This window comes from Aplysia californica, unplaced genomic scaffold, assembly GCF_000002075.1.
Source record: "Aplysia californica isolate F4 #8 unplaced genomic scaffold, AplCal3.0 scaffold00047, whole genome shotgun sequence".
Classification (NCBI taxonomy): Eukaryota; Metazoa; Mollusca; class Gastropoda; order Aplysiida; family Aplysiidae; genus Aplysia; species Aplysia californica.
In genome coordinates this window covers 1,237,104-1,247,824 of record NW_004797317.1, presented here as the reverse complement: position 1 = coordinate 1,247,824, position 10,721 = coordinate 1,237,104, and the positions used below count along the sequence as shown (strand labels likewise).

The 10,721-nt window shown below is 38.9% G+C and overlaps 1 protein-coding gene across 13 annotated transcripts in view; it reads right to left on the bottom strand.

Annotated features, from left to right (window-relative positions):
* Positions 1-3,300: 3,300 nt before the first annotated feature.
* The window catches only part of LOC101861716 (RUN and FYVE domain-containing protein 2), a 128,288-nt gene continuing 120,867 nt past the window's right edge, over positions 3,301-10,721 (bottom strand). For all 13 annotated transcript variants that reach the window (XM_005092497.3, XM_035968246.1, XM_013079302.2 and 10 more), the window contains one exon: positions 3,301-9,525. In XM_005092497.3, coding sequence (XP_005092554.1) covers positions 9,385-9,525 — 141 coding nt within the window. In that variant the 3' untranslated portion in view covers positions 3,301-9,384. The remainder of the gene's footprint in view (positions 9,526-10,721) is intronic.

The following is a 10,721-nucleotide window of genomic DNA, read 5'->3' as shown; positions in this document are numbered from 1 at the left end:
GAGAGAGAGAGAGAGAGAGAGAGAGAGAGAGAGAGAGAGAGAGTCAGTAATTGACAGAAGGGGTTGGTGAAAAATACGTTAGTGATTGATGCATCCCCAAAATAACGGCTTTTTAGTTATGGAAAGAAATACAGTAAACACAAAGAGGGTAAAGAAATAGACCCTGCCAGTAATACGCTCCAACCAGCCAAACTCAAAGGGAAAGATTTCGAAATTAAAGTTCACTAGACCTTTACGTGGTTCGTTCCTCCGTCTCAATTTTTTTAAATGTAGTTATCTTTATGCCCCTGTGGACACATTTTAGATCATTTAGGAGGCGGGTTTGCGACCCTGCTTGTCAGAGCTACCCGAGCTGAGAGGGATACAACATTCTAGCAGAAAGGCCGAGATACTCAATAAAAGTTTCTCCTCACAGAACTTAACTCGGGTCTCTTGCGATAGCCAAGTGCTTAAACGCTAAACAAAGAGACACCCTCTTTTATGCTCGGCAGAATCAGTAGGAACAGCCCAGGTACGACCCCAAAGCACTCTTAACAACATGATGAAGTGGACAAAAGAGTGGGGACAGATCAACAAGAACAAGACCACGTACACAACATTCAGCCTCTCATCAAAATCCCGAAAGGTAAACTTGCATCTTAATGGAAACGCTCTACAACACGAGCCAAATCCCATCTATTTGGGTCTGACGTTTGATCCAAGACTAACGTGACAAGCTCAAACAGAGAGGCGCAGAAGTAAAGGTAACAGAAGAACAGCACTGTTTAGAAAGTTGACAGGGTCAGATTGGGGAGCAAACCACATCGTCTTACGTGGAGCCTATGTTGGATATGTCCGCCCAGTCCTGGAATATGGTATCGTAGGGGAACAGCATCAGACAGCAAATTCCACAAAGTAGCAAGAATCCAGAATCCATATCTGAGGATCATCACGGGAGCAATGAGATCCATCCCCATTCATGTCATGGAAACACTAACGGGGCTAGAACCCCCGAACGACAGGCGCGATCTGAAAGCGATTGTTCATCAGGAAAAGGCCAAAAGAATGCCAACCCATCCAATGAAGGATAGATCTTCAAAAAAGCCAGAGCAAACGCTTAAAATTAAAAAGGACAAGCTTCCTCCATAAGGACAGACACTCCAGCTCTAGACTCGGAATCCCTCTTGACGAATCTCCAACCCCACTAGACCCGTGTCAAGTCCACCCTCTTCAGACTAATCGCCCCCCTCAAATTTGAGAGAACCTAGAAAAGCTTGGCACCAAATCTGAAGTCCCTCCTCCAATACTCAAGTCACTGGCACTCGACTACCTGGACAGAAACTTCCCAAGCAACCTGTGGAATCGAGTTTACACAGATGGATCGGCAACTGATGCGGTCAGAAACGACGGTGGAGGTATCTACATAGAGTGGATAGATGGGTCAACAGAAAGCCATTCCATCCCCACAGGATCTCTATCTTCCAATTACAAAGCAGAAACATCAGCACTCGAAACAGCAGCCACCATTCTCTTGAATCACCAAAAATCTAAAGCGAACACGGTCATCCTCACAGATGCCAAATCTGTCCTACAAGCTCCCCAAAAGCCACAAACAGCTCAAGTACAACTCCTCTCACTCCTATGTGATCTAAATTCCCAAGCCAACACAACTCTGCAGTGGATACCATGTCACTGTGGCATTCATGGAAATGAAAAAGCAGACGACTTAGCCAAAGATGGAGCCAAAATGACCCAGATTGAAGATGGCATAGATCTTTCAGAGTCAAAATCACTAATAAAATCTGCCCTAAGAAACAAATGGAAAAGGTCCCACCCTAAGCACAACAGACATGACCCCTACTACATACTAAATAGAGCAGACCAGGTCACAATCTTTCGACTCCGTTGTGGCCACAACAGACTCAAGCACCATATGCACACCAAGTTAAAAATGGGAGAGTCAGCGATCTGTAAATGTGGACACGATCAAGAGGATGCAAACCATTTCCTTCAGCACTGCACGCGCTACGCCACCCTTCGTACACAGACATGGCAGAATGTGGCTCCCCTTGGGAGAAAGCTCTATGGCAGTCTTTCAGAGTTGAAGCGAACTGCACAGTTTGTGCGGGACAACGGACTGACTGTCTAGCTGCTGTCATTGAGAACGAGGAAGAAGAAGAAAGACAAAGAGACACCGGTTTTCTGTCATATTACAAGCTTACCAAAAAATTAATATACAGAACAAGTATGATCTCGGTGGTGTGAAGAGTAAGGCTGACGTTCTGTCTACATTTCCTTGGGTTATCCCGTTGTATAGGTGACAGTTGGGGCACCAAGGATGATCGGGCAACCATTTTTCTATATTCCTTTCTATCTTCAGCCATTCGAAGAACTTTACTCAACTTCAAACCTGGCCATTCTGTTATGTTTGTCTTCATACATATTTTTCTGTCTGCCTTTCCTTCTCCCCCCTTGTGTAGTGTCCTGTGTCCTAGGAGGTGACAAACATGCTCCAAGGTGTCACTCCCGACGTCACGTGATTCACTTGGTCCTCCAGGTAGGGTTGACATCCTTATCCTGTTAAAGGACGTCTTTTCTACTGACACACTATCACGAGAAAAGCTCTTGTTGGTGGTCTGTGCTCTGGCATCGGGTGAGAAAAGCTGATATTGCTGCTGCTGCTGCTGCTGCTGCTGCTGCTGATAATGATGATGTATGCACTTCCTTTCATTAGTTGATGTGCTTTCGGTCATACTCATCATCATCATCACTAATGAGCACTAGCGTTTGTGGTGTAGCGGTTAAATGCTCATTGAAGAACTGAGTACGATTCCTGAGTGGGAAGAAATTATTGTATCAAGTACCTCAGTATTTCTGCTGGGATATTGTATCATTATCATGATGATGATGACGATGAAGATGCTATTTCCACTATATTTTTCTTGCAAGCATTATTGCGCATTATGCTATAAATTAACATATAGTTTGTTTCCAAGGTGTTGATACTGTTTTATATCACATTTTTGAAGAAGCCCATATGGGCCAAAAATTGAACATATTTTATAAAGTCATAAAACTTCAGATACTCAAGTCTCCATCAATTTTTTCTTTTCATGTTTACTACAGTGATGCTGCTGCAGGTGCTGTTAATCCTTAGGATGATGATGATGATGATGATGATGATGATGATGATGATGATGATGATGATGATGATGATGATGATGATGATGACGATGATGATGATGATGATGATGATGAGTGTGACCCAAAGGACATCAACCAATGAAAGGAGAGCCTATATACATACACAAAACTCATCACTGCTGTTATTTGCAAAAGTTTTAATTTTATGTTCAGGACAAGGACCAACATATCTATATACATGACTTTCCAACTTTTCTGACAGCTGGCCAAGCTTGCAAAAATACAGAGATTAAGACATTGCAGTTCCAGAAACTTCATGAAGACACTCACTAAAAGAAATGAAATGCACACAAAAAAAAAATCTTCAAAGACGAAGTATTAGATGAGCATTGCCAACAATAAAAAATTCAGGGTCATTCCAGAAATTAAAATAAAGACATTACCTATGAAAATATTATATATAGATGCAGAACTCATGAGAACAGATCAAAATCAATTTTAAGAAAGTAGGCTACCTTTAGTGCTGCAAGACAACGGTTATAAAAAACTTTTCCAGCTTCAATGGAGACAGAAAAGTTTGAAATAATCTTACCTTAATGAAATTTCTCGATAAGAATTAATGTTTAATAGCAATTTGCAACGCAATCAATTAATATCAATATAATAAAAAAGACGTATGAATCTTATTTAAGTTTTCAATCGCTGAAGATACTTGTTATTAATGCAGGCCAAATCATATTTATACTGAAGTCAAAATGCTTCTGCTATGTAAAAATAAAATACTGATTAATTCAAGTGTACATGATTTTTTTCCATATTGACACAATTTAGATAATTCAGGAGGTGAGCTTCGATCCTGCCTGTCAGGGCCAACCCGGGTTGAGGGGGATACGACATCCCAGCAGAACCGAACTGCTACACCACAGATGCAAGCCTCAGAACAAAGAGACCCACCGAGGTCAAGATTTTGAATGAAAAAGAAAACTCTGTTAACATTTCTAACTTGCAACAAAATACAAGCAGGACCAAAAATACATCTCAAATGATCAACAGCAACATTAGGATCCTTCTGAATCCACAAATCAGTGACTGCATTGTGAGGAAGAGACACATACAGTAGAAGCCTGACAAAATACGGAAACAGATTGCGAATATTGTAGGTGAAAGTACAATCTTCTAAAATTTCTGCAAGTGACTGAAGCATAAAACAATTCAAGTTTCTCAAAGAAACCTTACAGAGACATCAGTAGGCAAAGCACATATTGCTGCTGATCAATTCATTGATAGGCTATGGCAAATGAAATGTATTCTATACTTCTACTAGTTTGACGAATGTGCAGGATATAGTGTTAAAGTAAACACTGATGATTCTCCCAATTATCATAAACATCCAATGTCATCTGCTAGAATGACCAACAGTGGAAAAGATACAGGAAAAACTGACAGTAGGTCATGCGGATGACATCAGAGAAGGAAAAAATTTCATGAAAACAGTTCATTCCTCACCTAAAGATGAAAAGTGGTTTTAGCCATCATCCTCAACAACTGAAAGAATATCACTTGAAAAAATTGTACCTGACAACACAATAAATGAATATCTGAACATGAAGAAAATATTCATTGTCTATTTCTAATCATCATCATTCTGCAGAAAGGTGATCATACAGTTTTCGCAAACATCGGTTAGGGATGCAGGTACAGAGTGTACAAACAAACCCTGCCAAAAAGCAACAATGATTTAGGAAATGTCACAAAAATTCCTTTGTTTTCATTGAAGTTCAATGCTTAGGAAGACACAAAGTAGGTCATTCCAAAGGCAAAGGACTTGGTCCCCCATGAGGATAGCTGGTTGAGAAGAAAAATATTACCCCAAAAAAAGGCAATAGGCTTACATTTCAAACCCTTCTTGGATTTGAACTTAGGACTGCTGTAAGCTAGATCTAGCTGAATTGATAACCAGTTACACCACAGTGACCAGCAGGTCTAGAAATACAGCAAAAGGTAATAAAACAATGACTGCTCCGGCCGCTACAGCTTGGTTCCTTTGAAACAGGATGAAACCAAACACAGAAAAAGAGAATTTCACCTGCAATGATGAACAAATCATAAACTGCCCATGTGCACATTTTAATACAACAAATATGTACTATGCCACAAAATGTCAGTCTACAAACGTCCTTGTCTGAGGCTATAGGTTAGCTGAGAGGCGAATCCATTTGCGGAGCTGACTGAACACATTCTCAAGGCTGCATTTAGAAATGACACATTTTGTTTACTAAACACTATAAAACAATCAACTGAACACCGCTGTCTTGTCACTTTGACCGTAACATGGAAATTGAAGCAGAGCCATTCACATGACTCACAATATTGTTAGCGTGACAAGCTCCTGAAGAGAAAAGAACATCTATATGGCAACATGTATACAAGTTGAAAGGGCAACAGACTGTGGCAACATACAGAAGTCAACAGAAATCACAGCCATGTGTTTGATTACAAGTCCAATCAGCCGAGATGGGAAGGTACAGACCCATTGAAAATTAAGTCATTGTGATCACGATTGCCGATTCTCATACATAATCCTCAATTTTTAAAACAGACTGTTGTCTCTGGCTGCGGCAGAAAACTAACTTAACAGAGATTTTGTGAGGTAAGACAATACAAATGACATGCTTAGCCCGACAAAGTGACAATTTAAGCCATTATGCTCTTGTACCGACGTCTAGCCCAGACTAGTGGAAACCTGGCGTAGGAGAAAAGCCAGTTTCCTCACAACAACACTGTGCTCCTGAGCTGTGACAATGGTGAAATGGTTTAGATATAATGCCCCTATCAACACTGTTATGATTATTTATGAGGCGGAACCTCTGAGTTAAACACCCATCTCCGAAAGGACAAAGGTAAGTGGGAAATTCGTGAAAAGTGCCTTTCCCAAGGAAACAATGTCGAACCGAGCTGAGGCTCGAACCCCCAAACTCGCAGTCTCACGATTACGAGTCCTGTAGCCTAACCGCTAAGCTCCCGTGCACAGGAATAAATCAAAGTAAAAACCAACTACAAGTCATTAACAGGTCTAAGATTAAGCCTCTGACTTTGCACATGTTTATTTATACAAAAACTGGAATCAACCAGCAAAGATGGCAACAACTGTGCTCATTCCGCATGTTTCCACAAACAATTTTCCTGCTGAATCTAAAAGTAACGGCTGACAAAAATAATGACACATTAATTCTATAACCAAACAAATAACCATATCTGTCTTTTTTTTTCAAGACAGGAAGTATTTAATACACACGTGAGGAACACAAACAGAACTGTGTTAACATTTCCATTAAACTCATCAAACTATGAGAGAGATAAAGACCAACACAACTATGTTTTGTTACTTGTTAGAGATGAGATCTTTGATCTTTGTTATTAGCGCCATCCAAGTGTGTGCTCAAGAAATAGCTCCATAGAAACTAAAAAAAAATATTCCCAACAACATAAAACCTTAATTTCAAAAGTTAATTTCCATAACAATTCTAAAAAAAAAAAAAAGAGAATGGAGTGTCTCATAGTCACAGTGACAGCATGTTACGTTACTAAATGATGTCGCATATTTATGGGACTTTCACATGAACAGCAGGAAAATAAACTGTAAGTTTTTGGAAAAAAATCTAAACCTCTTCAAAACAACTAAGATCAAACTGAAACGGCCGGCTGCACCAGGCCGAAGGGCTAGAACTCAAAAGGCCGCAGGATAGGAAAAGTAAAAGGCCTGCTTTAACCCTGTGTGTGTTAAGGCTGACCAGAGTTGTGTTGCATTTAACCCTGCAGAATGATGTAAACAACTCAGCAAAGTTTCTTCTCTAGGGGAAAATCAAAGTCTTGTCCTTTGCTAGGAAGATGTACAGCCTTATCAGTACATGATAAATTCAAAAACTGAAAATCAAACCATTTCAAATTTACCAGAGAAATCAGACAAATGATGCTTAAAATGGAACACAAAGAGAGGAATAAATAGAATAACAGACTATTCATGGGAGGAAATACAAAAGAAAAAAGCGACTAAAAAATTATGTAAGTGATAGATAAAACAGCAACCCTGATGTCCTATCTGAACAAGGAACTGATCAAACAGCATGGAGGTGAGTATTTGGGTATTGCAAATGTACATCTGAGCACTCATGTGTGTCTTGAGGGATAAAAACAAAATTGATTACATAAAATAAAGAAAGAAAATGGACATGACAGTCAAATACAATAAGGGTGTATGACATTGGGGCTAAAAAAAGATACAGAAGTGGAATGTTCTTAATTCTATGTATCTTAAAAATGACTTTGAACTCAAACTTCAGACTCAAAGGCGCCCCCTTCCCCCCCTCTCCCAAAGAAAAAAGAAATAAAGAAAAATTTAGAACAGATTCAGTTGAAAATGTAATATTTCTCACAAAAACAAAGAAGTGATATATGCACAAGAAGGCCCCCCCCAAAAAAGTAAACAATGATGGTAACCTTTTCAGCTATAACAAATGCAATAACGAAATGCTGGGAGAAAAAGATAGAAACCATTACTGTACCTTAGTGTCTCTGTGTAGCAAACCAGAACCCCCCCCCCCCAATAAATCTATCTTAAGGCCAGAAGGAGGCAGCAACTATGACAGTGGAGACAAACAACTTTTTTGCCACCTTTTGAAAGCAAATCAAAGAAAATCATATTCTCTTCAGTCTCAAAAAATAATTCTTATTAACAAGTTACATAATCAAACAAAATATAGCAAGTGTACGATACAACGATTCTAAACTAAGAAATTTTTTAAAAATGCAACAAATAAACTTTTTCGCAGAACATTGGATCAAACTTTCACTTACTCAACAATTTTCAGCTATAGATAATGACATTTCACATGATATAATATAACAATCTATAATACCATAATTCTGAGGTTTTGAGAAAGTACAGTCAGTAGAAAGTGTTAATGTATGACATCAGCCCTTCCAAATAAGCATGGGACCATTGAGTGGTAATAAGAACTTGACACTTTCCACAAATCTCACACAAAGAAGGTCATGCTCCAATGGCAAAACAACTAATGCAACTTGAATTTCAACTTACTTGAATATATTATATATTGGTATATTGCTGATTGGAGGTGAAGATAAATGAAAGTATAATGCGAACCCCAAGAGAGGTGTGGTATATTTAGTGGATGCACATGGCAAGAGCATGCGATACGCGGCACACACAGACATCTTACTGCGACATCGATGCAAATTACAAATATTTACCATGTATAAAAAGTACGCATTGGTTCTTGAATGCTTAAATATGATACCATAACCCTTTTAAGTATGGGTACATGAGTACAGGATGCTACATGGTATTAAAGGCTGGTAAACTTTTGCAACTATGGGGGTATCACCACAGGGCTGAAATTTTTGTCCTTCTCAGAACTGACAATATGTAAAAATAAGAGATGGTACATTAAAAAAAAAAACTTACCAAAAAAACCCCATAATAAAAAATAAAAAAGTGGAAATAAAAAAAAAAAGATTTCTTTCTAATCAATAGGATCGCCAAAAACTTTTCCCAATTTACTACTGATCAGAATGCTGAATTCTTAGTATTATCTTATACATACAGGTAAATCACCCAAATTTGCATGCTTTCATATAGCAGCATTTTTATCGACCTAATCTTGATCTGTCCAAAAATTTATTTTGTAGCAAAAAAAGTTGAGACATTTGTTTAACAAGGAAACAAAACCAGGGTTTATCTTTAGGAGACATGCAGTAAAATAATAACATTGCTTTTTGCAATACAAAATCTTTCCTACAAGGAAAAATCCAAAGTAGTGGCAAATATAACAAAATAGGGCTGCAAGTTCAGAGTACCACTTAAAGGAAAGAGCACCTCTACATGACAAATTCTGAGCGGTAAACAAATTCATATCAGAATTCATTGACTTTCAAAATCTTTTCAATATACGGGTCTTGTCAAGCTAGAATAGCAGGTAGTATTTTTTCCTTATCCACCTGTTGTTTCTGTAAGTTGTTTACTTCTAACAGTAATTGGTCGTTATTGTATTTATGCACATCGGTTCAAATCTAAAAGACGGTTTATTTATTCAGAACATATGTTCGTCAAAACAAATATAACTTTTATGCTCATTCTTTTCTTATACCCCTGTAGGTATGCTGAAAAACTTACGAGACAAACCCCCCCCCCCAAAAAAAAACAACTAAAGGGTAGAGTGCAGCCGACAGCAGTAGTTCCTATCACGAGGTGGCTGAATACCGATGCAGAAGTTGCTCATTGCACGTGTCACACACACGCACAGGCTTGGAAGAAGACGGCAAAGGCATCTTATTGTCGGAGCACTCTGAGCAGTAGATGTCTCCACAGTTACGACAGTGGTGCTAGAAATGAGGGGTGGGAAGAGGAAGAGAAAATAGTAAATGTCAAATGAGTTAAACGGATCTTTTGGAAAGCCATTTTATCATGACCAGCATGCACTCAAATATTCTGGTGTTTTTCTTTGCTGGGGGGGGGGGGGGGGGGGGGGACACTCGAAAGCTAGAAATAGACATCCCAATATTTGGTACCAATTGGCTTGAGTTTCTGGTTAAGGGTGTTTTTTGAGTGCATTTGTTGTTCGAGAAGAAAATCTATATCTTGAAGCATTGCGTGAAAGTGCTTTGTAAAACCTTATTGCTGCCATGATCTCACAATGGTGAAGCCTTTGTTTTGAATTCTGCACCACTCAACTTCTTTTGAGTTGTAGAACCCTTTCCCCCTAAAATTTCAGTTGTTCTGTGCAATGCAGATGAAGAAGTTGAGCTTGAAGCCCCCAGTAAGGCTTTTCTTTGTGAAAGGGTGAAAGTTATAGATTATGCCATGGGCAAATATCTCAACAGAAAGAAATAGAGTAAAAATAATAAGTTTCGTGAACTGGAAAAGACGAGTTGGGTTTCTGATCAGCTCCACGAACATGCTCGACTGTGTTAGGAAAAATACTGATCACAAAAATGGTGATCGCATGCATGGTACGAAGCTGTCATACCCTTTCAAAAGTAGACCCCCCCCTCCCACCCCTGTTACATTTTTATTCAACTTTTCAGTCTCAATAAATAGCAGCAAGAAGACTATACTACAGTGTTTTATGGCACAAAGTAGCTAAATAATTGAGTAAAAAGTAGCCAAATGTTTCATGAAACAGGAAGAGAGAGATGATAATCTCGAAAGTAAGAAACAAAGATATGATGGCATTCGGCTGAATTAACAGAATACTACTTGTGAATATTGGAAGCAAAACAAAATAGGTGAAAGAGAAAAATTGTCTGATCTACGAAAATAAAACTGCTGTTTGAGAAGATGGGCTCGAGAAGTAAGGGGAAGCAACTTTAAAACCAGACAGAAAACTATGAGTTTTCATTCCCTCCCTTGATTTCCATGCCAAAAACGATCCCAAACACAGAAAATAATAATAATATTCGTGACGCCACGTCCCTTCCTTCCTCACCCCCCCCTCTCTCTCTCTCTCTCTCTCTCTCTCACACACACACACAAACACACCAACACACACACACACACGCGAAAGCATAATATACCTCTC